Source organism: Nerophis ophidion, linkage group LG03 (genome assembly GCF_033978795.1).
Source record: "Nerophis ophidion isolate RoL-2023_Sa linkage group LG03, RoL_Noph_v1.0, whole genome shotgun sequence".
In the NCBI taxonomy this organism is placed as follows: Eukaryota; Metazoa; Chordata; class Actinopteri; order Syngnathiformes; family Syngnathidae; genus Nerophis; species Nerophis ophidion.
Window position 1 is genome coordinate 49,777,477 of NC_084613.1, and position 26,920 is coordinate 49,804,396.

Below are 26,920 nucleotides of genomic sequence, written 5' to 3' on the forward strand. Positions count from 1 at the left end.
GAAAAAAGTGTACGGCGGAATGACAGACAGAAATACCCATTTTATACATATAAATATATATAGATGTATTTATTAAAGGTAAATTGCCTATTTCTGGCAATTTATTTAAGTGTGTATCAATCTGGTAGCCCTTTGCATTAATCAGTAACCAAGAAGTAGCTCTTGGTTTCAAAAAGGTTGGTGGACCCCTGGTTTAGAGTATCCGTCGTTTCAAAGCAAACACGTAATTGGTTGGCCAAAGTACGTACAGTACACCCAATTCTTAAACCAGTTACGCCCTTTTTTTGCAATACAGCATGATTGGCAGAGTACGCCTTGCGTCATTTCCGTCACTTCTCGCCAGAGTAAAGTTTTAAGGAGAGCTGTTTTGGCGGCGAGTGAGGACTAGAACAACTACTGTGCTACATTCGAACGGACTGTCAGCCCGCCAAGATGCCAGCTCAAGTCATAAGTGGGAAGGATGTGTCGGCGTAAGTGTGTTTTTTTTATTCTTTTTATTTAACTTTTTAGGTCTGGTGCTTTCGTTTAGCATGTCAATGTCTGTTTTTTAGGTCTCGTGCTTTCGTTTAGCATACCAGTGTGAGTTCAGGCTTTACGAGCCCAGGGAAGCATGGTGCAGGCTACCTAGCCAGCTAGCAACTTAATTAGTTAGAGGCCACTAAATCAAAATACTGCTGATTCACAATCAGAGTATATTGCATTTATTCTCCTTGTTAAAACCTTTGCACGTGTTACTATAGGTATTGTGCAATTGGTTCCAATACGTTAGCACTGTCATGTAGCAAGTGATGACCACGTGAGTTTATATTTATATTTAGGCGTTCCTAATATGCTTGCCATTATTTATCAAACCCTTGGTATGTGTTTTGATGCTAAACACCATAAACTGCATCTAAAATTTCTTATGCAAAACCAGTTACTGTAACACATGCTGCAGTATTGTGTAAGAACTTAGATTCTGACCTTTTGTCCTCTTGGTCTCCTTACATCAGGTGGTTTGTTTGAGTAACCTTTTCCAGTGTTTCTATTGTTAGTACATAATATATGAGATTGCTGTTCATTATTTGAGTTGATTAAAGTTTCATGAGTTGCATGTGCTGGTCACATGCCCTTCCACTCACAGTCCTTCACTGCACTAATTATCTGCTAATTTAATACAGCACAAATAAACTAAAGAGGGAGGCTTTATGTTCATCTCCTGTGAAGCATGACAAAACCTGGAATGTTACTACTCTCTGTACTGAATTTGGCCGTCATGCAAGTTTTCGAGGGTCAATTACATTTAACAGTGGGATTTGTTACACTGGGGAATTTAAAGACAACCACTATATAACATCTCTGGGTACTCAACTGCCTGGTAAATACTATTAAAGTGTGAACCTAATGGATTTTTCCACAGACATTTAGTTTTGGCATGGATAAGGGCTGCAAAAACATTTTGTTTTTTTTGCTTGTAGTTCTGTTTTAGACACACATGCACACAAACCATGTTTTTGGACCAGCAAAACGTAACACTTTATTATCGTCTTCGATATCACTCATTTAGACTCTTTCTTTCTAGAAATTTATACATTACCGAACAATACAGAAAAAAATCCATGAAGTCAAAAAGTTGGATATATGTTGCATACAGTCATGCACGTAATAAAGACACACTAAAAGAAAAGTTAATTAATCTCTCGGCCTGGCCAACAGGACTCCCTGGAGTGAGGGGGAGTGCTGGTAAGTGTCTGCCGTCATACCAAACATACAGTGCAGGATGATTCCTTACGTAACATGGCAGTGTTTATTTATTATGCAGGTAGTTAAATAAATTAAACAAACAAACAAACAGCAAAAAAAATCAGCATAGTTTAGATACAGTATTGTTTAAATCAAAGTTAAATCTCCCCTTGTTTTTGTGAGCCCTAGTATGCACAAAAAGAGAAGTTGATAGCGTGTGTTGTGAAATTCCTGACTTTTGCAATTAATAATTCTTGTTTAAACAATTGCATATTTATAAGAGACTTTTAATGATTATCTCATTTAAACCAAACTGGCTCCGACTATGTTTCATCTGCATATAATCCAGATTGCATAACAATTTAGTCATTAAAGTACTACTGAAACCCACTACTACCCACCACACAGTCTGATAGTTTATATATCAATGATGAAATATTAACATTGCAACACATGCCAATACGGCCTTTTTAGTTTTACTAAATTGCAATTTTAAATTTCCAGGGACTTTTTTTTGGGAAAATGTCACGTAATGATGACGCTTACGCGTGACGTCACGGGCTGTTATGAATATGAGCGCTGCGCACACACACAGCTAAAAGTCGTCTGCTTTAACGGCATAATTACACAGTATTTTGGAGATCTTTGTTGCTGAATCTTTTGCAGTTTGTTCAATTAATATTGGAGAAGTCAAAGTAGAACAATGGAGTTGGGAAGCTTTAGCCTCTAGCCACACAAACACACTGTGATTTCTTGTTTAAAATTCACGGAGTTGAAACTTTGCTATGGATCACAGCGGACATGGATCCCGACCACTTGTCAACCAGCAGGTTTCGGTGAGAAAATTGTGGTTAAAAAGTCGCTGAGCTTGTGCCGTCCGTACAGCTGCTGTCCGTACAGCTGCTGTCCGTACAGCTGCCGTCGACTTCCCCGAGACACTGCGCGTCAACAACCGGCCGTGAACGTACACTTCCGACTATCAGGTACTGTTAAACTCATTAAAACACTCGCAACACAATAGAAAGATAAGGGAATTCCCAGAATTATCCTAGTAAATGTCTCTAAAAAGATATGAATCCGTCTCAATGCAATGCGATTGCAATCGCGTTTTTTTTTTAATTGTTTTTTTTTCTATTTTTTTTTCTAGTCCGTCGCTATCAATATCCTCAAACACAAATCTTTCATCCTCGCTCAAATTAATGGGGAAATTATCGTTTTCTCGGTCCGAATAGCTGTTTTTGTTGGAGGCTCCCATTAAAATCAATGTGAATATATGAGGAGCCATCAACATGTGACGTCATCTTCTGCGACTTCAGGTAGAGGCAGGGCTTTTCTCCAGTTGCGAACTTTATCGTGGATGTTCGCTGATAAATGCTTTCAGCAAAAATATGGCAATATCGTGAAATGATCAAGTATGACACAAAAAATGGACCTGCTATTCCGTTTAAATAAGAAAATCTCATTTCAGTAGGCCTTTAAATTATTATTTGCGGTAGAAAATGAACAGATGGACTTTGTTCCATTGGATGCAAAAGTGAGTAACTACTTAAGTAGTATAATTATGTAGGTTGTAGTATTTTACATTGTTGTAAACATGGATGCAAAACAATTATAATTCAAATCTAAGTTGTCTTCATACCCTAATAAAAATGTGAGTCAAAATAGCAAAGCTTTAGGTCATAAGCAAGTGAAATATATTTTATATTATCTCAGTTCAGTAAAATTATCAGATGAAAAATGTTTTATAAGGCCCCATTAGTCTGTCTATCAGTCCTTTTTAGAAACTTCTATTTTGTGAATAAATTGTGTCATGCATGTATAAAATGCGTGGGTTAATTAACTGCTGTGTGCAACTCGTGCAATATGACCAGTTAAATTAGGTCATCCTTCAAGAGTCACGCTTTGTCTCTCCTTCTCATCACATGGGGATAAGCTCCACATGTGTAACTTTCGTTTATGACGAGAACCCAAACAAATGCAATAAAATAAGCCATTAACTTAGTTCACATATTGATAACGCTTACTATGGCCTTTAGGTTCTGGAATTTATAGTCCAACAAACTTTGCGTCACTCGCTTGAGTGTTTTGTCTTTGATTGGCTCAGTTGACTGATCTGTTCCCCTCGATGTCATCATTGGCATTATTTCTCCTTCTCGACAACATAAAATTATTCAAGATAAAGGGTAAAAATTTGAACACTGTTCTTGAGGCCTGATGTTGCATGTGCATACAAAACTAAATTTTTTTTCGATAACAAGTCAGATACTGGACTCAATAAGAATAAAAAAATATTATTTTGTATACATTAACTGCAGTATTGTTCTACAATTCAGTTGATAAATACATTTAAATTTGGATAAAACATGATGATGAATAATTTATAAATATATGTCCAATATATATGTATAAAATCACAAAATGATAAAAAAGACAAACTATTTGATACTTCCAAAAATATAGATTAGTTAGATTTAAATATGTTAAAGTATTAAAATATATCTCTGATACTGTACACTAATAGAATACAATGAATAATAAATTAAATACAGCACATGCAGTAATTATATCTGTTATAATATTAGTAGTGTATGAATTTAATTTATAGTATTTCAGTAGTGTTACACAATTCAGTTAAGAAATAATTAAACTTTAATAGAGTAATAAAAAATACATATATCAATTTGATATATAAGTTTATATCAGTCAATCAATTTTATCATTGTGATGATAAAATAATAAAACTATGACAAAACAATACATATAAATACTTCATGAAATATAGATCAATTAGGTGTAAAATTAATTGAGCATTTACAGCAGGGATGGGCCAACTACGGCCCGCGGGCGACATCCGGCGTGTTTGTGTTTTTGATCCGGCCTGCCAAAAAAATAAAACAGAATTGAGCAAATTGTGTAATAATTAGGACCACATGAATTGTCCTGCATTACCAACTAATTCCACAGAGTGGCGCAATAGGACTGCAGTATGATTGATTGATTGCACAGCCCAGGTACACTTTTTTTTTTTAGGTTTTAGGCACTTTTTTACACTGCAAAATCCACTAGGAGGCACTGTGCACATCTGTATTGCAGCATGACCATCTAGTGAAGCCAGTTATAAAGCTCTAACTTTATTCGTGAGAGGACTCTTCACCATTGTCAGTTTATTAAATGTCTTGAAAAGACCACCCGGATTTGCTTTACGGTTCCAATGTCCGCTGGTTAAGTTTGGGTAAAGTATGTCAACGTGTGTGAGAACTAATACAGGAGATGATCTTATTTTTGGAGCAACTTGAAAAAGCTGACACTTTCCCTGAGCTGAGTGACACCGATTGGCTTTGTGATTTAGCGTTTGCTGTGGACATACTGGCACACATGAATGAGCTGAATGTGAAGATGTTTGTACATGTAATAAACAAATGTCAGAGCTTTCTAAACCAAGCTGACTTTATTTTCTAAACAAATGTCAAATGAGTCATTCACTCACATTATTGATTTTCATGTACATTTTTTTATTCAGTGAAAAGGCTGTAAAATTCCATTCAGTTTTTTTCGGATAGTCTGTCATATGAATTTTTAAAAACTTTTTATAGTCTTTTTGTAGTCATATTGTGAGTTTATTATGTGTTTAGCTTTTACACTTTTCTACTGCATTTTAGAAATTTATTCCACTAATGTTGAACAACCTACACATGTTTAAAGTGTTCCTTTAAAAAGGGATTTGGCACACATTTGCAGAATGTGACATTTTTTACAGCAATAATAAAAGAATAAGACTGGGAATTATTTTCACACATTCATCTGTCAGTCACTCCTCTGTTACACAGACATTTTCTGCAGTTAGCATGCCATACATAAAGTATGATGTGTATATGTGTGTGTGTATCTACGTTTGTATGTACATATATACACACATAACACACACCAGCCCCCCAGATATATTTTTACCGACCAATGTGGCCCCTGAGTCCAAACAATGCCTAGGTCTTATTTACAGTAAAAGTAACTGAATGGTCAACCATTTGGCTTTAGTACCCTGCAGCCCTAATGCTGTTTGGTATGCTATGCCAATTGTGCCATTAACATATTAATATATTTTTGTGTTATGATTTTCTCCCCAGGCAGGTGAGGGAAAGCCTCAAGAATGATGTAGACCAAATGAAGCTTCAGAATCCCAACTTTCAACCTGGTCTGGTCATTTTACAGGTCAGTAAGTAGACCAGTCAAAGGGTAAAGCAGATTTTCCATGTCTTTCCACTCTATTGAATAACTTAATTTGCAATGTACTCCTTAATGCAATCTTTCCGCCATATGGAAGTGGCCAGCCAGTGAAAGGGACTGAACTTGCTTTCTCTTTTTTGTTGTTGCTGTTTTGTTACTATCTCTCAATTTTGGAAAAGATAATTTCTGTAATTCATAAGGCAACATTGTTTGTTTCTGCAGGTTGGGGATCGTGATGACTCAAATCTCTACATTGGCATGAAACTGAAGGCTGCAGCTGAGGTAAATAATTTAATCTCAACCTCACTTTGGCTGAAAGATGTTTTTATAAACATTGAAAATGACAGGTTTCTTAACTTTGAGTAGATTGGAATACATGCCACACACTTGAAACTTCCCAACACTGCAACTGAAGAAGAGGTAAGGATGTTTTTTTTGTTTTAACTCTGTAGATACTGAAATGTAGTATAGCACAATTGATTATGAGTTCAATGTTTTCTGTTTCAGATTCTTCACAGTATTTCAGAGGTGAATGAAAACTCTGCGGTCCACGGCCTCATTGTCCAGTTGCCTTTAGACTCGGTCCACAAGATCAACACAGAGAGGGTGACTAACGCTGTGGCACCCGAAAAGGATGTAGACGGGTAAGTACAGGCAAGCTTAAAATCCATTTTTGATTCATGTAAATGAGAAACTCATAGCACAAGTCATTACACATTTAACAGCACTTAATTTTATCTTCATGCAGTCTGGTTTTAGAGCTTAACACACGACAGTTGGTTATTTTTATTTTCATAGAAAATATCAAATATTTGATGGACGAAGGTGATGTGGGTGGTGCTGTGTTTCTCGATTTAAAAGTAAGCTTTTCTTCAGATGCAACAAACGGTTAGAAATACACTATATTGGCAAAAATATTTGGCCACCTGCCTTGACTCGCATATGAACTTATAGTGCCATCTCATTCCTAAACCATAGGGTTCAATATGATGTTGGTCCACCTTTTGCAGCTATTACAGTTTGAACTCTTCTGTGAAGGCTGTCCACAAGGTTGTGGAGTGTGTTTATAGGATTTTTTGACCATTCTTCCAAAAGCGCATTGGTGAGATCACACACTGATGTTGGTCGAGAAGGCCTGGCTCTCAGTCTCCGTTCTAATTCATCCCAAAAGTGTTCTATCGTGTTCAAGTCAGGACTCTGTGCAGGCCAGTCAAGTTCATCCACACCAAACTCTGTCATCTATGTCTATGGACCTTGCTTTGTTCTCTGGTGCACAGTAAGGTTTGAAGAGGAAGGAGCCCGCTCCAAACTGTTCCCACAAGGTTGGGAGCATAGAATTGTCCAAAATGTTTTGGTATCCTGGAGCATTCAAAGTTCCTTTTACTGGAACTAAGGGGCCAAGCCCCATCCTGAAAATCAACCCCACACCAAAATTCCTCCTTCACCAAATTTCACACTTGGCACAATGCAGTCCGAAATGTATTGTTCTCATGACAACCTCCAAACCCAGACTTGTCCATCAGATTGTCTGATGGAAAAGTGTGATTCATCACTACAGAGAACGCATCTCCACTGCTCTAGAGTCCAGTAGCGACGTGCTTTACACCACTGCATTGCATTGGACTTGGTGATGTATGGCTGAGGTGCAGCAGTTCGACCATGAAAACCCATTCCATGAAGCTCTCTGCACGTGGGATAATTGGAAGGTAACATGAAGTTTGGAGCTCTGTAGCAACTTACTGCAGAAACTCGGTGACCTTTTTGCACTATGCGCTTCAGCATCCGCTGACCACTGTCTGTATGTTTACGTGGCCTACCACTTTGTGGCTGAGTTGCTGTTGTTCCCAAACTCTTCCACTTTCTTATAGTAAAGCCCACAGTTGACTTTGGAATATTTAGGAGCGAGGAAATTTCACGACTGGATTTGTTGCACAGGTGGCATCCTATGACAGTTCCAAGCTACTGAGCTTCTAAGAGCGGCCCATTCTTTCACAAATGTTTGTAAAAACAGTCTCCATGCCTAAGTGTTTGATTTTATACACCTGTGCCCGGGCCAAATGATTAGGACACCTAATTCTGATCATTTTGATAGGTGCCCAAATACTTTTGGCAATTTAGTGTATTTTTTCAAATCAATCACAGCCAGTTAGAATCAATGAGTCCGTCCACAGGTGTCCCGCAATGTTCGTTTGCTATTTTCGCTGTACATAAAAAACCTTCCTTCAGTTTGTTCCAATGTTTTAATCCAAATGTATGATGATAATACTGTTATTTATACAAATGCTAAAAACACAACTGAAGTGGCTAAACGTACATAGTCTATCTATGACTTCTGTTTCAGAAAGTGGCTAAACCAATCTTGCTCAAAACTCAAAGTAAACACAACGGTTGCAACGTTCTTCTCTAAAACTAACAAATAACTAGAGTGTTTTTCAACCACTGTGCCACGGCACACTAGTGTGCCGTGAGATACAGTCTGGTGTCTCGTGGGAGATTATGTAATTTTACCTATTTGGGTTAAAAATATTTTTTGCAAAACAGTAATTATAGTCGGCAAATGATGTGTTGTTTTTGAGTGTCTGCTGTCTAGAGCTCAGCAGAGTAACCGTGAATTACTTTTCCATATCAGTAGGTGGCAGCCGGTAGCTAATTGCTTTGTATATGTCGGAAACAGCAGGAGGCAGGATACAGGTATAAAGGTGTCTCATGCTTAAAGCAAAAATAAACAAAAGGTGAATGGCCCTAAGAAAAGACATTGAAGCTTAGGGAAGGTTATGCAAAATGAAACTAAAACAGAACTGGCTCCAAAGTAAATGAAAACAGAATGCCGGACGACAGCAAAGACTTACTGTGGAGCAAAGACTGCGTCCACAAAGTACATCCGTACATGGCATGACAATCAACAATGTCCACACTACGAAAGATAAAAACAACTGAAATATTCTTGATTGCTAAAACAATGTAGGTGCAGGAAAGATCGCTCCAAAGAAGACATGAATCTGCTACAGGAAAAGACCAAAAAAAGAGAAGGCCACCAAAATAGGAGCGCAAGACAAGAACTGAAAACATTAAAAAAACAAATACATCATGGCGTGATGTGACAGGTCGCGACAGTACACCTACTTTGAGACAATAGCTCTATTGATGCATGCTTGATTATGGTTAAAAGACATGTCCAACAATTGCGACAACGACTTTTTACTGTCAACTGACATTCGTTTTTTAATGATTTCTTCTGGTGGTGTGCCTTCTGGATTTTTTCAACGCAAAAAGTGTGCCTTGGCTCAAAAAAGTTGAAAATCATTGAACTAGAGAGATATTCATGTGAATGTTGAAAACATCAGTTTGTGTACAAATTCAGGTCTCTTTGGTTTATGAGGGACCTAAAACTAACATTTACATCCCTGATTTCAAAAAAAGGTCTGTAATGGTGTAGGGATGTCCCGATCCAGGTTTTTGCACTTCCAATCCGATACCAATACTGGCCGATACTTGCCTATCCGAGCATGCATTAAAGTTTAAAGTTATTTAGCCTACTTAGTTGTCAGATTCATGTTGAAAAGGGTGTTAGTACTCTTGATAACAATTAGCCAGCTGAAGTAGGTGAGTTTGAATAATACACAACGGTTGGTATTCAGACCTGTGGATGTGTTGAAGGTGTGCTGGAAAATTAGGGACGACGTGGCGCAGTGGAACAGGGGCCGTGCGCAACCCGAGGGTCGCTGGTTCAATCCCCACCTAGTACCAACCTCGTCACGTCCGTTGTGTCCTGAGCAAGACACTTCACCCTTGCACCTGATGGGTGCTGGTTAGCCCCTTGCATGGCAGCTCCCTCCATCAGTGTGTGAATGTGTGTGTGAATGGGTAAATGTGAAAGTAGTGTCAAAGCGCTTTGAGTACCATGAAGGTAGAAAAGCGCAATACAAGTACAAATGCGTAACGGAAATTAGGGAGCAGCAGAAAAGTGGAATGTATTATTTAAATCGGTGCGTTGGAAAACAAGGACCAGCTATTTTTTAAAAACTGGATCTGGATCGGCATTTTCCCATGCCTTGCCGATACGCTTTTTTTGGCAAATATCGGCGGTTGATCCGATCCGAATATCGGATCGGGACAACCCAATAATGGTGTCAAATGTAATATTTCAAATTTCCTTTTCAAAAGATCACATTTCCCCCTGCCGGTGGTGAAAATGTTCATGCATTCAAATGGTCCTGGCACAGGTCATCTATTGTCTTCCTACCAGCTCAAAAGCAAAAAAACAACTCTAGTCCAACACCTTTTGAGCAGGGGTGTTAAATTAATTTTAGCTAAGGGGTAACATGGAGGAAAATCTATTCCCAAGTGGGCCAGACTGGTAAAATCATGGCATGGTAACATAAAAATAAAGATACATTCAGACTGTGTTTTCTCTGTTCAACTTTGACCAAAAATAGAACAAGCACTTTCTAAAACTGTACAAATCACAAATAGTCCTCTTGACAAAACACTTCCAGTTAGTTGAAAATTAAGAAAATTGCTGCAGTTTCAAAAACTCAATGAAAGAACACAATCAACTCAGACTTTGTCTCAGTGTATCTATAAATCAATTAAACTTTTAATCACAGCCTATCTAGGATTGAACAAAACTGCAAGAGTTTATCACTTTCTTGTCTCTCCTTCTCACAGAGAGATACAAAACAAGCTCACCTTGTTACATACGTCATACGCACTCGCAGAGCAGAGAGTTAGCAGCATGGGTAACGTTAGGTGTGGTGCAAGCGGAGCGGTGCGAGTGGTAATGCGAGAGAGAGAAGGTGCCAATCTGGTTACAAATGAAGGAAGAAGAATTAATTCTCAAGAAAAACAGCACAGGGCCCATCGTCTGGCGGTGGTTTGGCTTCAAGCGGGAAGATGTTGAACAGACAACCGTAATATGTCAAGTATGCGGTAAAAGCGTTGCTTAAAAAATTAGCGGCACTACTAATTTGTAGCATTATTTGAAAAGTCAACCACTAGAGAATAAAGAGTGCTTGAAACTCTGCATATCAACATCTCAGGCCTGTGCCACACTAACAAAATGCACTGACCCAATTGAGCCTGGCGTCTTCCATTTCCACATCAACACAGTATGAAAAAACTAGTCAAAAACAGAAGGAGATAATGTCTGCAGTAACCTGCCACACAGCGAAGGACATATTTTGATTTCCTATTATGCAGCTAATTTTTATTTGACAGTTATTGAAATATCTTGTGACATCATGCACAAAAGTGCAATTTATTTGTTTTAAAACATTGTAGTGGTGTTCTGTACAAAAAGTGCACTTTAATTTAGTGTTGTTTTGATACGTCATCTTAGTGACATTATGCACTAAGTGCACCAATAGCTTGTTTTAAAATTTCAGATAATTTTGCACTTTCTGATTGGGAAATTACACAAATGTTTTTGCCACTGCTTAATAACTGTTTAATGAATACAGTTTTGGTAATTTGACTTAGTTGTGATTTCCCTCTGCATGAAAGTTTTTAAAATTAGCAATATATTAATGCAGTATGAACAAGAATGTTTTAATGTAGACACATAGAACATCATATTAGTGTTATTTTATGCATGAAGTGTTAATTAAAGGCTAAAGCAAAATATCGAGATATGTATCCCGACATGGCCTAAAAATATTGAGATTTTAATAAAAAGCCATATCGCCCAGCCCTAGTTGCGAGCCAATAAAAAATAAACAAGCCAGGGGCCACACTTTGTACATCCCTGCTTTAAACTATCCTGATATTTGATTGTGTGTGTTGTTTGTTCAAAGGCTTACAAGTATAAACGCAGGAAAGCTTTCGCGTGGAGACCTGAGTGACTGCTTCATTCCCTGCACTCCAAATGGCTGCATGGAATTGATCAGACGGACTGGTAAACAGAGAAGCGTTAACAGAATACAGGCTCTTAACAAGAAAAAAAATAAGAAACCTTGTTTCTATGTTCTGCTTCCTTGGAGGTGTCTCTGTGGCGGGGAAGCGAGCGGTTGTGATTGGTCGTAGCAAAATTGTGGGGGCGCCAATGCATGACCTACTGCTGTGGAACCATGCCACTGTCACCACTTGTCACTCCAAAACAATGGAACTGGCTGAGGAGGTAACAACTCTTACGTGTCGTCTCAAAGATAATATAGAAGCCTTTCTGACAATGTTAAGAGTGCAACATTTCTCAGTGTGTAAGTTTTTGGTTGTGTCTCTTTGATACCCTTGTTTGTTTTTAATCTCTCTTGGCTGTGGCTAAAGTATGTAACAGTAACCACTTTAGGGGTTATGCATGTATCACTGTATATTATTTTCAGTACTGAACATGAAGACATTTTTTAATGTTTCTATCCAGGTTGGCAAAGCAGATATTCTTGTTGTGGGCATCGGAAAAGCAGAGATGGTGAAAGGGGAATGGATCAAGAAAGGAGCAGTGGTCATAGACTGTGGCATTAACCTTATTTCAGGTTCCCTTCTTATATAAGACTCTTTGGTTAAGTTATTTTTTTACTGTAAATAAACATGTTGTATTCATGTTAACGTTTTTATTTATGTGTGGCAGATGAGAGCAAACCCAGCGGCAAGCGAGTTGTGGGAGACGTTCATTACAACTCAGCTAAGGAGCATGCAAGCTTCATCACGCCGGTGCCTGGAGGAGTGGGGCCCATGACAGTTGCCATGCTGATGGGGGTAAGGTTGGTTCTTAACGGACCCACAGCGTCCAGATGACCAACATTTTACAAAATACTTCTCGTAATGTATTTTTTGCTCCTGAAAATAAATCTGGCAGTCATTTCCCATAATATCTTTTAGTTTCTGAGTAATTGGTAGATAACCAACTGTACATAGAATGTCTCGTTTTCCATCGCCAGATTCAATATGCCTTCTTGGTGTGACAATTTCTACAGGACTTGAGCCCATTTCTCCGAATAGACAGTGTGGATAAAGGCATACAGTTGTGATCAAAATTATTCAACCCCCACACAATTTTGGTGTTTTAGCAAGTTGGACATTTATTCCGTATTTTGTTTATAGTCATATCAAATAAAGATGTGTCAAATAGACAAATGCAACTTAAATTGTAACACTGTATTTTACATAATACCAAAAAAGGAAATTTTTCTTAATATCTCATTGACAAAATTATTCAACCCCCTAGTTACATGCATCTTTAGTACTTAGTAGAACACCCTTTGGCAGTAAGTACATCCTTCAAACTTGATACATAACCGGACACAAGCTTCTTGCAACGATCTGCAGGTATTTTAGCCCATTCCTCTTGGGCAAAAGGCCTCCAGTTCATTCATATTCTTGGGCTTGCGTGCTGCAACGGCCTTCTTCAAGTCCCACCACAGGTTTTCTATAGGATTTAGTTCTGGCGACTGTGGAGGCCACTCCAGAGTCTTCCAGCTCTTCTTCTGCAACCACTCTGATGTTGATTTGGAGGTATGCTTGCGATCGTTGTCCTGTTGGAAGGTCCAACGTCTCCCAAGCCTCAGCTTCGTCACTGACTTCGCGCTGGAGATTCCCGGTACCTGAGGCAGAGAAACAGCCCCAGAGCATGATTGACCCCCCACCATGCTTAACAGTAGGGAAGGTGTTCTTCTCTTTGTAAGCTTAATTTTTTCTCCTCCAGACATAACATTGATTCATAGGCCCCAAGAGTTCCAATTTTGTCTCATCACTCCATAGAACAGTTTCCCAAAACATTTGGGGTTTGTCCAGATGTTTTTTGGCATACTGGAGTCTTTTACCTTGTACCTGGTAGTCAGAAGTGGGGTGCACCTGGGAGTTCTGGCATGGAGGCCTTCATCTCGTAGTGCGCGCCTTATTTTCTGGGACGAAACCTGCGTTCCCCCCTCTGCAATGTCCTGTTGAAGTTCCTCAGCTGTTACCCGGGGGGTTTTCACCACTGTACACTTCAAATACCGCACAGCAGTTGCACACAGCATCCTCTTTCTATCATGCCCAGGTAGTGTTTCCACTGTGCCTTTAGCTTTAAACTTGCAAATTATGTTCCCAACTGTGTCTCTTGGAATGTGTAATGTCTTGCCTATTTTCTTATATCCATATTCTTTCTTATGAAGAGAAATTACCTCCTCTCTTGACTTCTTTGACCACTCCCTGGACTTCACCATGTTGCAAATACACCATTGACCATCTACCAGAAGCTGAGCGTCAGTCCTTTTCAATCAGTTTAATTGTTGCTCGTTATGGTTCTAATCACATCTACAGGTGTTTTCAACACCTGATTGAAAAGACCTTATTCAAATTCTGTTCTTAAGAGTTATGATCTTCAAGGGGTTGAATAATTTTGTCAATGAGATATTAAGAGAAATGACACTGTTTGGTATGTTACAAAATATAATGTTGTAATTCAAGTTGCATTTGTCTATTTAATGCATCTTTATTTGATATGACTATAAACAAAATACGGAATAAATGTCCAACTTGCAAAAAGACCAGAATTGTGTGGGGGTTGAATAATTTTGATCATAACTAAGCTGAAATGTCCACTTGTTTGGGGAGACACATTTGACAACGCCCCACATAACTGTTTTTTTGGTTGTCTGAAGCGTGAACATCGATTTTATGTGAGGCCAGGGGTGTTTGTGTTCATTGTTGTCTCTGCCATTATTGTTGTTTGCCGCTGAAACTTTTTGGGCAGTTAATCATGTGACCGCCTGGCTCTGTTTGATTGGTGAAACGGAGTCAAACATCACAAGTGACTGCATTTGATTGGTGAAACGCAGGCATGCGATAGATCCTACTTTGAAGGTCTGTCTAACAAACCAAAACAAAAAAAAAAGTGTATTAACAGATCGATAAAAATCAGTAGCGATTAGCGTGCTGAATGTAGATAAATGGAGTGGACTAAATGTAGCGTTTAGACTCTATAAAGATACTCAAGTAAAAGTAAAAGTGTGTTGCATTAAAACGTAAATGTAGAGCGTTACTACCCACCTCTGGTCATGACGCATTTACAGACTGTTGGAAAATTGAACTCTTCTAGCAACAGCAAACACATGAATGCAGGTATTTTCAAAAATGTACTTTTCCTCTTAAAACGTTTTTAAAAAGTGCATTTTGAAGACACTAAATTAATTTCATTTTTGGTAGACCCCAAATAAATTCATAAAAGAACCAGATCAATGAATTTTTTTTGTGACCAACAAGTATGTGCTCCAATCTCTCTAACACAAAAAAATAAGCGTTGTAGAAATGATTGGAAACTCAAGACAGCCATGACATTATGTTCTTTACAAGTGTATGTAAACTTTAGATCGCGACTGTATATATATCTTAAACCAACAAAACAAAGGGGTAATGGCTCAACAGTCTCTTTTGTTATCCAAACACAACATGACACACACACACACACACACACACACATACACACCAAGTCTTGTTGGTGCGCTCCAAAATGTTAACAACCATGCTACTACAATAAAAAAGGAAAATAATTTTACCTTATGTTTGCGGATGTTTGTGGCATTGTTGAACACTCTGGGAATTTTGTAGCAGTGGCTTTACCTTACAGTCACTGCTAGCATTGGCACAAATGTGCAGTGTGAGGCTATCCTTCATGGGCTTGTGTCCGGGTAGTGGCTTATTCTTCGCTGTGATAAAGTCTGCATCTTTTTCAGTCTCATCACAACTAAAGACTTGTTGCGGAACGAAACTCCCTTTGCTGATAAAATCAATGAAGTCAGTGCTTGATAAAGTGCTCCGTGGTAGCTTTGATGGAGCTAGCAGCTTTGCACGTGCACTTTCTATCCCTCCATGCGAAAATATTTAACCCCTTTGGCAAAGTTGGCAACAATATAAACTTCCTTTTTATGACTGTTGCAAATGTGAACTTGCTTCTTGAAGTGGAATGAACGAGGTGCGATCCAAAGCTCACTGGCCAAGACCCTAAGTCAATGCAGTTGCTTAGTAACCCGAAGCTATATTGTCAGACCGTTATAGTTTGGACACATTTAAAGCGTTTTTGATCACTAAGACAGGCTGACACAGCTCTGACCAGCACAAGGTACAACAATTGTGGAAATAAACACGTCAGAAGTGCTGCTTGCCATTAAATCTTTTCGAAATGACTGCGCCTGTGTGTACAGAATGCAAAGAGGATGTGACGAAGGGGGCCCCTCCTCTTTAAAATGGCTGTACAGGAAGTGTTGTCATCAAAATGGCTGCTTGCTATGGCTTTAAGTGGCACGCAAAATGAATGATTAAATGAAACGTTTGTACGTAGAGACATGAGTCGCATACAGAGACATTTGGTGCGATGTAAAGGTTTGTAACCTAAAAAGGTCGCACGTTGACTTAAATTGACAGACAGTATAAAACATTTCCCATTTGTGGACTTCCCTGCTTATCCATCTTTTTTTCTGCTGGTTTTGATTGTTTTTCGCCCCTTAACGGTGTTCCTGATTTTGGAAATGGCATTTGATAAGTGTCTTTGAAAAAGATTTCATCCAAATTTTGATCCAAAACCCTTTTTTTCAAAGTCAGAATAAATAAAATGTTTGCTGCAAATTACAATCTCCTCACTTGATCCGTCCAATTTTGCGTGAGTTAATTTGAGGGAATAGATCCATACTTTCCTCACATTCCCATTATTTAGAAATGTATGCTGTGAGTTAATTTGAGTGAATAGGTCCATACTTTCCTCACTTTCCCATTACTTAGAAATGTATGTTGGCTGACCCCTTCTTTACTTGTAGTGCTACAACTTCCAAAAATGCATCTGACAGGCAGATTTCCTTCATATTCTGGGATGGAGATGATACCAAACAAACTTTGCAATAAGAAATTGTCTCCAATCTTCTGTAGGAGATGTTAGCAGGCTAAAAGTGGGCCTTCCAATGTGTTCTTAAAATGTGTTAGGAAACAAGCCTAATATCACTACTAGTGTCTATTTTGGGGGGAATTTTACCTCCAGACAACATTTTTGAGTCCGGAACTATGACGTGTCAGCATTAGGGGGGCTTTTTAATGTGATTTTAGTAAATGTATTCAGTCTGAAATGTAAGAAATAAACTTTTTGCATGAAGTAAAAGAAACCAAATATCTTAATTTTCAATCCCTCAGCCAAAGACACTAGACTAGTGGTCACCAACGCGGTGCCCGCGGGCATCAGGTAGCCCGTAAGGACCAGATGAGTAGCCCGCTGGCCTGTTCTAAAAATAGCTCAAATAGCAGCACTTACCAATGAGCTGCCTCTATTTTTTACATTTTATTTATTTACTAGCAAGCTGGTCTCGCTTTGCTCAACATTTTTAATTCTAAGAGAGACAAAACTCAAATAGAATTTGAAAATCCAAGAAAATATTTTAAAGACTTGGTCTTCACTTGTTTAAAAAAAATTATTTTATTTTTTTACTTTGCTTCCTATAACTTTCAGAAAGACAATTTTAGAGAAAAAATACAACCTTAAAAAAAATTCAAGGATTTTTAAACTCATATACCTTTTTTACCTTTTAAATTCCTTCCTCTTCTTTCCTGACAAATTAAATCAATGTTCAAGTATTTTATTTTTTTTTATTGTAAATGATAATAAATACATTTTAATTTAATTCTTCAATTTAGCTTCTGTTTTTTCGACAAATAATATTTGTGAAATATTTCTTCAAATTTATGATTAAAATTCAAAAAACTTATTCTGGCAAATCTAGAAAATCTGTAGAATCCAATTTAAATCTTATTTCAAAGTCTTTTGAATTTCTTTTAAAATTTTTGTTCTGGAAAATCTAGAAGAAATAATGATTTGTCCTCGTTAGAAATATAGCTTGGTCCAATTTCTTAGATATTCTAACAAAGTGCGAATTTGATTTTAACCTATTTAAAACATGTCATTAAAATTCTAAAATACATTTTAATCAGGAAAAATTACTAATGATGTTCCATAAATTTTTTTTTGAATTTTTTCAAAAAGATTCGAAATACCTAGTTCTTCTCAATTTTTTTCGGTTGAATTTTGAATTTTAAAAGGTTGAAATTGAAGATAAACTATGTTTCAAAATTTAATTTTCATTTTTTTCCTGTTTTCTCCTCTTTTAAACCGTTCAATTAAGTGTTTTTTTCATCATTTATTCCCTACAAAAAACTTTCCGTAAAGGAAAAAAATGTACGACGGAATGACAGACAGAAATACCAATTCATATATATATATATATATATATATATATATATATATATATATATATATATATATATTAAAGATAAATTGAGCAAATTGGCTATTTCTCGCAATTTATTTAAGTGTGTATCAAAGTGGTAGCCCTTCGCATTAATCAGTACCCAAAAAGTAGCTCTTGGTTTCAAAAAGGTTGGTGACCCCTGCACTAGACTGACTCCTGGATTTGTTTCTTTGTGTGTGTGTAGAATACAGTACTGAGTGCAAAGCGTTTCTTGGAGAGCCATCAACCAGGTCAATGGAGTATTTCCAACACCAAACTCAACATCCAAAAGCCTGTGCCAAGGTATTTCACCACATCTACTGTTCAATTGTTCACAAGCAGGATGATGGAATAATTGTATTTTTGTGTCATTTTTGGAACAGCGACATTATGATTTCTCGCTCCTGTGTACCTAAGCCTATTGACCGCCTGGCAAAGGAAGTAGGCCTGCTTTCAGATGAGCTGGAGCTTTATGGCAAAACCAAGGCCAAAGTTCAACTGAGTATAATCAAGCGGCTGCAGGCACAGCCAGACGGCAAATATGTCGTGGTCACTGGGTATGCATCACTTTTCCCTTCCCTACGGTGCTCTTTGACTTTACATATTTTTCACTTTAAAGCCTGTTGGCAAATACTTCCTTGTGGTCTAGATAATACGTATTGGATATGCTTTGGTATACATGTTTCACTTTTATAGCCTGCTTATTGAGTTCATCTACATCTTCTTAAATTCTGGTGGCATTCCCAGATTGCAAATGAAACCATGACCCCACCTATTTCCAAAAGTAATAATATATTTTATTTGTATTGCACTTTACATTTGAATAACAAATCTCCAAATCATAATTTATCTTTTGATAATGTACACTGTGTTTGTGTATGTGAGTGTGTGTGTGTATATATATATATAAAAATTGATGTCATTACATGTCAGTGTTATTATGCACATGCCAAGATAAGATGAAAGTAAGACTTAATCCTACCTTTTGTGCAATAACAATAGTAAAATAATGGATTAGATTTTCATAGCGCTTTTCTAGACACTCAAAGTGCTCCACAGAAGTGAGAACCCATCATTATGTCAGACTTAACCCTGTCTTGGTTTAACTCTTATCTTACTGATAGGATGCAGTGTGTCTCCCATAACAATGTGACCTCGGACTACGTTAAGGTAACGTGTGGAGTTCCCCAGGGTTCGGTCCTTGGCCCTGCACTCTTCAGCATCTACATGCTGCCGCTAGGTGACATCATACGCAAATACGGTGTTAGCTTTCACTGTTATGCTGATGACACCCAACTCTACATGCCCCTAAAGCTGACCAACACGCCGGATTGTAGACAGCTGGAGGCGTGTCTTAATGAAATTAAACAATGGATGTCCGCTAACTTTTTGCAACTCAACGCCAAAAAAACGGAAGTGCTGATTATCGGTCCTGCTAGACACCGAACTCTATTTAATAATACAACTCTAACATTTGACAACCAAACAATTAAACAAGGCGACACGGTAAAGAATCTGGGTATTATCTTCGACCCAACTCTCTCCTTTGAGGCACACATTAAAAGCGTTACTAAAACAGCCTTCTTTCATCTCCGTAATATCGCTAAAATTCGCTCCATTCTGTCCACTAAAGACGCTGAGATCATTATCCATGCGTTTGTTACATCTCGCCTCGACTACTGTAACTTATTATTTTCGGGTCTCCCCATGTCTAGCATTAAAAGATTACAGTTGGTACAAAATGCGGCTGCTAGACTTTTGACAAGAACAAGAAAGTTTGATCACATTACGCCTGTACTGGCTCACCTGCACTGACTTCCTGTGCACTTAAGATGTGACTTTAAGGTTTTACTACTTACGTATAAAATACTACACGGTCTAGCTCCATCCTATCTTGTCGATTGTATTGTACCATATGTCCCGGCAAGAAATCTGCGTTCAAAGGACTCCGGCTTATTAGTGATTCCCAAAGCCCAAAAAAAGTCTGCGGGCTATAGAGCGTTTTTCGTTCGGGCTCCAGTACTCTGGAATGCCCTCCCGGTAACAGTTCGAGATGCCACCTCAGTAGAAGCATTTAAGTCTCACCTTAAAACTCATTTGTATACTCTAGCCTTTAAATAGACTCCCTTTTTAGACCAGTTGATCTGCCGTTTCTTTTCTTTTTCTTCTATGTCCCACTCTCCCTTGTGGAGGGGGTCCGGTCCGGTCCGATCCGGTGGCCATGTACTGCTTGCCTGTGTATCGGCTGGGGACATCTCTGCGCTGCTGATCCGCCTCCGCTTGGGATGGTTTCCTGCTGGCTTCGCTGTGAACGGGACTCTCGCTGCTGTGTTGGATCCGCTTTGGACTGGACTCTCGCGACTGTGTTGGATCCATTATGGATTGAACTTTCACAGTATCATGTTAGACCCGCTCGACATCCGTTGCTTTCCTCCTCTCCTAGGTTCTCATAGTCATCATTGTCACCGACGTCCCACTGGGTCATTATTGTCACCGATGTCCTACTGGGTGTGAGTTTTCCTCATCCTTATGTGGGCCTACCGAGGATGTCGTAGTGGTTTGTGCAGCCCTTTGAGACACTAGTGATTTAGGGCTATATAAGTAAACATTGATTGATTGATTGATTCATCCACACCTGGTGGTGGTAAGGAACTTTCATAGCCACAGCTACCCTGGGGTAGACTGACGGCAGCGTGGCTGCCAGTTTGCGGTTACGACCCCTCCGACCACCACCTATCATTCATTCACCAGTGTGGGTGGCGCTGGGGTAAAGGGTGAAGTTTCCTGCCCAAGGACACAACGGCAGCGATTAGGATGTCAAGAGGTGGGGAGCGAACCTGCAACCCTCAGGTTTCCCCACACGGCTGCTCTACCCACTACGCCATGTGTTTCCTCAAAGCCTCAAGCCGAGGTGGTGGAGCTCCTTAATCTCTGAGAGCTAATTTATACTTCATGTCTAATTTAATTTTTCCAACTTGCGTTGACGTAATGATGTTCAGTAGAGGCAGAGGCATCCCAAACTGTGTGCAAGTTCACGTTAAAATGCATAACCTTTTGTATAATTGATATTGTTTAAAACGAGTATCCAACATTGTAAAAGCATTTTTAGGTCAGAAAAGACTAAATTAATCATATGTCCTCTTTAAGATTTTAATATTTTATTTTGATGCCCAGTTATAACACACTGGTTAAACTGAGCAATTAAATTCTTAGTATTTCTGTTTCTTTGACACAGACTAACTTAGAATGCTTGTAAAATACACGTACAAAAACAAGAAAAAGGACAATTGTATATGGTTTATGACACCAACAGTACCACCAATCACTACCACAGTAATAAACCTATTGGTTATTGTTAATATCAATTACTTTGTGACCGGCAATCACTACTGACCACATGCAATCAATTCCGATCATGTATGGGTTTGCAATAGATGATGCCGGTAAACATTTGCATTAATTATTTAAACCCATTTTAATTTAGAATTACAAATCATTCAATATATGGCAATCATTTATAACATTATGGTTGCTGCACTATTTAAATCCAAGCTTTTATAAACTTTGGAGAAAAATATAATTTACAATGGTGGCTGAATCGTTTTAGGTGAAACTGCACCTTATGTTGTAGCTGACATAATATTCTGTGAACAGTATTACACCAACTCCACTGGGGGAGGGAAAGAGCACCACAACCATCGGCCTGGTCCAAGCAATGGGGGCCCACATGAAGCTCAATGTTTTTGCTAACGTCCGCCAGCCTTCACAGGGACCCACGTTTGGCATTAAAGGTGATCTTTTAGCAATAATTTGAAGCTACTGAAATGGGAAACTTAAGTGCTACAAGTACCAAAAGGTTTGCTTTATGTTCACAGGTGGTGCTGCAGGAGGTGGATATTCTCAAGTCATACCGATGGAAGAGGTACCTACTGGCTTCTTCAAGATAGAAGCTTGCTGCTAGTCCAAACATAAACTGTATTATTATATATAGATATATTTATCTTATATCTTTTCTTTTAAGTTCAACCTCCATCTCACGGGAGACATCCACGCCATCACAGCGGCCAACAACTTGGTGGCTGCTGCCATCGATGCCCGCATGTTCCATGAGTCAACACAAACTGACAAGGTGATTTCTTTTGCCTGAGATTGATAAAACATAATCAGTACATAATTGTTTATATATGATCTAATACTGGTGTTACATGAATACTTTTGAAACAGTGCCGGTGGCTAAAGGAGTCATATTATGATTTTTCTTCTACATTTACAGTACTTCCTTGTGAAGTGAAGTGAATTATATTTATATAGCGCTTTTTCTTTAGTGACTCAAAGCGCTGTACATAGTGAAACCCAATATCTAATTTTTTAAACCAGTGTAGGTGGCACTGGGAGGAGGGTGGGTAAAGTGTCTTGCCCAAGGACACAACGGCAGTTACTAGGATGGTGGAAGAGGGGATCGAACCTGCAATCTTTTAAGTTGCTGGCACGGCCGCTCTACCAACCGAGCTATACCTTGTGGTCTACATATCATGTATTGGTGGTTCTTTGATCCAAATTTAGAATAGATTTTGTTTTGCAGAACATCTTTAAGCACTTTCTGACTGTCTCTTCAAAATGCACCGTTGTGTGAGCGCTCTTATTTACGTGGCAAAGTCCTCCTCCAGGGCAAGGACCCTTTGACTGCTTCTCCAGACATTCAGCCATGTTGTAGTTTTTAGCGTTTCCATATTGAGTCACAGATATACGCACATTTGTATTAGAAATGGCAACAGCAGAAGATTTTGGTGTACATGGTTTAGCCCCCCCGGCCTACAACAAGAGGATAGAGGAAAATAAGGAACTTATTGACTAAAACTTTGGACGACAACTCGGTGAAAATGGTGGACTCGCACAAAGCTCTTCGACTAAACCTCTACCATAATTCTACATGCAAAAGTCATGTATTGGATGAGCAAAATTAAGTTTGTCTAACGGGGCGGTTGTGTTTTAATATTGACATCCATAATGTTAACATGTTTCTCCATATACTGGGTTAACGCATGCGCAGTGTTTATGGGCGGGATACGGAATTAACGCATGCGCAGTGTTGATTGGCGGGAAGGAAAAAGTGTTTCCGGTTTTTCCTCTGTGCGGGAGTTGATTAAAAGTTGTGAACCAGAATAGACGTCGTGTTTATTCACCATATTTAACATTGGTAGCAGAGGATGGTTGAGGATGGCTGCAAACTATAAAATACCGCCGAGGTTTGACGAGTCCAAGCCATACGAGTGCTGGAAAAATGAAGTTAACATTTGGATGCGCGTTACAGAACTCAATAAGAAAAAGCAAGCACTGGCTGTGGCTTTGGGACTTGAAGGGAGAGCCAGAGAAATCGCAATGGAGATATCTGCGGAGGAGTTGGACAATGACAACGGTATGACGACATTATTTGCAAAACTGGATGACGATCGTGCATATGAAGCGTACACGTACTTCGACCGCATCACCAAAAATATTTCCGTTTCAATGGTGGACTATATTATTGACTTTGAACAGCGCCACAACCAGATGAAAATGTACAATATGACACTCCCTGATGCGGTGTTAGCCTTCAAACTTCTTGACACAGCCTGCCTCGATGGGAAAGACAGGCAGCTAGCACTGACGGCTAACACGGAGCTAAGCTTCTCGTCAATGAAGTCCGCTCTCAAACGGATATTCGGAGGTAAAACAACGGGCAAGTCAAGCGAGATACAACTGAACCAGGACGCAGCTTTCCTCACAGAACAGCCACAATGGAGAGGAAGACCAAACACACCGTTTCCACGTGGTCAACGAAGATCGGTGACGCCGTTACCGGGTACAAACCCACTGGATAAGTACGGTAAACGATCACGATGTGCCGTCTGTCAAAGCACATGCCACTGGGCAAAGGACTGCCCGCACAAAAAGCACGAACAAGTAAGATTGACTGAAAATGACAATTTGGATGAAGTTAATATCACGCTGTTAACGTATGATCCCCAGTCTAAAGCTGAGATTTTTATGACTGAAGCAGCAAGCTCAGCCATCATAGACACCGCCTGCACTCGCACAGTGTGTCGAGAAAAGTGGCTTGAAAGTTTTGTACATAATCTCAATGAAAAGCAGGTAAATAAGCTAAGAAGTACAGAAAGGTCTAGCAACAGAATGTTTCGTTTTGGAGATGGAAATGTGATTCATTCCACCAGAAAAGTGCATCTACCTGCTAAAATAGGATGGACAAAGTGTAACATTGAGACAGAAGTTGTCAAAGTCAATATTCCACTCCTGCTGAGTAAAACATCATTAAAAAAGGCAGGAACTACGTTAGACATAGAAAACGACAGGGTAGTGATGTTTAAGCAGCAGATACCTCTTCAGTTTACCAGCTCAGGACATAACTGTGTAGACATAAGAGACAAAGATGACATGGAATATCAGATTCAAGATTTATGTGCTGAAGATGAAGTCCTGATTGTAACAGAAAACATGTCCACAATCGAGAAGAACAAGGTCCTCCTCAAACTTCACAGACAATTTGGCCATGCATCAGCAGATCGCCTGCATAGGCTAATTCAAAGTTCAGGGAACAAAGACCAGGACTGTCTCAATATTTTGCAACAAATAGTGGATGCATGTCACACGTGCCAAAGATATAGCAAGACAAAGCCAAAGCCAGCTGTTGGTTTGCCTCTTGCTTCGGAATACAATGAAACTGTGGCGGTGGACCTGCACGAGCTTGAGTCAGGCATTTGGTATTTACATATAATGGACCATTTCACACGTTTCAGCGCTGGAAATATTGTGAAAACCAAGAAATCTTCTGTAATTGTCAACTCTTTCATCCACACATGGATAATTGTCCATGGTCCTCCCAAGAAGCTCTTCAGTGACAACGGAGGAGAATTTAACAATGTAGAGTTCAGGGACATGGCAGAAAACTTCAATATCGAGATCAAGACAACCGCAGGATACAGCCCATGGAGCAACGGACTGTTGGAACGTCATAATCAGACATTCACGAACATCATCCAGAAAGTTAAACACGAAAAAGATTGTGACTGGAGTACTGCCTTGGACTGGGCCTTAATGGCTAAGAACTGCATGCACAGTGTACATGGTTATAGTCCACATCAACTGGTATTTGGTCAAAATCCTAATCTTCCCAATGTATTGGTAAATGAGCTACCTGCACTAGAGGGCACTACAGTGAGCACAAGAGTAGGAGAACACATATCAGCTCTGCATGCCTCAAGGAAGGCTTTTACTGAAGTTTAATGTTCAGAGAGGATAAGAAGGGCATTAAGAAAACAGCTTAGACACACAGATGAAAAATATGACACAGGAGAAAAGGTTTACTATAAACGAGGAGATAGTGCAGAGTGGAAGGGACCAGGAGTGGTGATTGGTCAAGATGGAGCTGTTGTGTTTGTAAGACATGGAGGTATTCTAGTTAGAGTTTATCATTCACGACTTAATAAGGTGCACACACAGATTAAAGACAAGGAAATTACACAAAGTAAAGTTCACACTGAAACAGGATGTGAAAAACATGAAGAGAACATAACCGCTTATAGTGACACAGATGCTTTACACATACCATCATGTAGCTCAGATAATGAAAAAAACACAGACAGTGAAAGTGAACATGACAGTGATGGAGAGGGAAACACAAGTGAAGGTGTAATTCAAAGTGATGCACCTCAAATGAATCACAGTGCCTGTGATAATCTTCTCCCTGCTTCTAATGTGAAGTTAAAAACAGGACAGATTGTAACTTACGTGAAAAGAGATACAAGTGTAACATGTAGGGCTAAAGTACTCAGTAGAGCAGGTAAAGCAACGGGAACCTATAAAAACTGGTATAATGTGCAGCATATTGAGCCGGATGGCAGTACTGGACTAAAAGAGGCTGTTGACATGTCGTGTGTACAGCATCTTAACACTGAGTCAGCTGTCGGGGAGGCTGATGTACTCATAACAAAAGACATATCATTTGATGCAGCCAAACAGGCAGAGATAGAAAGCTGGAAAAGCAATAATGTTTTTGAAGAGACTGAAAATACAGGACAAAAGTGTATCTCCACTAGGTGGGTCTGTAGTCTCAAAGAAAGTGACACTGGTATTGTACCCAAAGCCAGACTTGTAGCAAGGGGGTTTGAAGAACTTAATTTAAAAAATCTACAAAAAGATTCACCAACCTGTGCTTCTGAATCTCTAAGGCTATTGCTAAGTGTCATTTGTCAAAAATCATTGGAAAGTCCATTCCATGGACATTAAGTCTGCCTTTTTACAGGGTATGGAGTTGTCGAGAGACATTTATGTCAACCCTCCTCCAGAAGCTAACTGTAAGGGGGTTATTTGGAAACTAAAGAAGTGTGTGTATGGACTTGCTGATGCATCTCTCTACTGGTACAACAAGGTGAAGGAAATCATACTGAGCACAGGCGGTAAAGTGTCACAGGTAGACCCAGCAGTATTTTATTGGCTGGATGATGAAAACACAGTGACAGGTGTACTCGCATGTCATGTAGATGATTTTATGTGGGCAGGCTCATCAAACTTTTCAGAAAATGTGATCCCTAAACTGAAGTCTGAGTTCCAAGTGGGACGTGAGGAACATGACAATTTCTGCTATTTGGGAATGGATATTGAAACTGTTAATGATTCTGTACAGTTGCATCAGCACAGCTACATTGAAAGTCTGCATCCCATTCACTTACAGCCAGTCCGTGCTCTAGAAAGAGATGCTCCTCTTAATGAAACAGAAAAAGAACAACTCAGATCAAAAATAG

At 39.0% G+C, this 26,920-nt stretch overlaps 1 protein-coding gene across 2 annotated transcripts in view; it reads left to right on the plus strand.

Annotated features, from left to right (window-relative positions):
• The first annotated feature begins 311 nt into the window (after positions 1-311).
• Positions 312-26,920, plus strand: part of mthfd1b (methylenetetrahydrofolate dehydrogenase (NADP+ dependent) 1b) — a 52,156-nt gene continuing 25,547 nt past the window's right edge. For both annotated transcript variants that reach the window (XM_061895500.1, XM_061895499.1), the window contains exons 1-14: positions 312-470; positions 5,844-5,928; positions 6,166-6,225; positions 6,310-6,363; positions 6,451-6,587; positions 11,736-11,836; positions 11,922-12,058; positions 12,299-12,410; positions 12,506-12,633; positions 18,328-18,425; positions 18,506-18,679; positions 21,777-21,913; positions 21,998-22,044; positions 22,144-22,251. In XM_061895500.1, the coding sequence (XP_061751484.1) occupies positions 433-470; positions 5,844-5,928; positions 6,166-6,225; positions 6,310-6,363; positions 6,451-6,587; positions 11,736-11,836; positions 11,922-12,058; positions 12,299-12,410; positions 12,506-12,633; positions 18,328-18,425; positions 18,506-18,679; positions 21,777-21,913; positions 21,998-22,044; positions 22,144-22,251 (1,416 nt within the window). In that variant the 5' untranslated portion in view covers positions 312-432. The remainder of the gene's footprint in view (positions 471-5,843; positions 5,929-6,165; positions 6,226-6,309; positions 6,364-6,450; positions 6,588-11,735; positions 11,837-11,921; positions 12,059-12,298; positions 12,411-12,505; positions 12,634-18,327; positions 18,426-18,505; positions 18,680-21,776; positions 21,914-21,997; positions 22,045-22,143; positions 22,252-26,920) is intronic.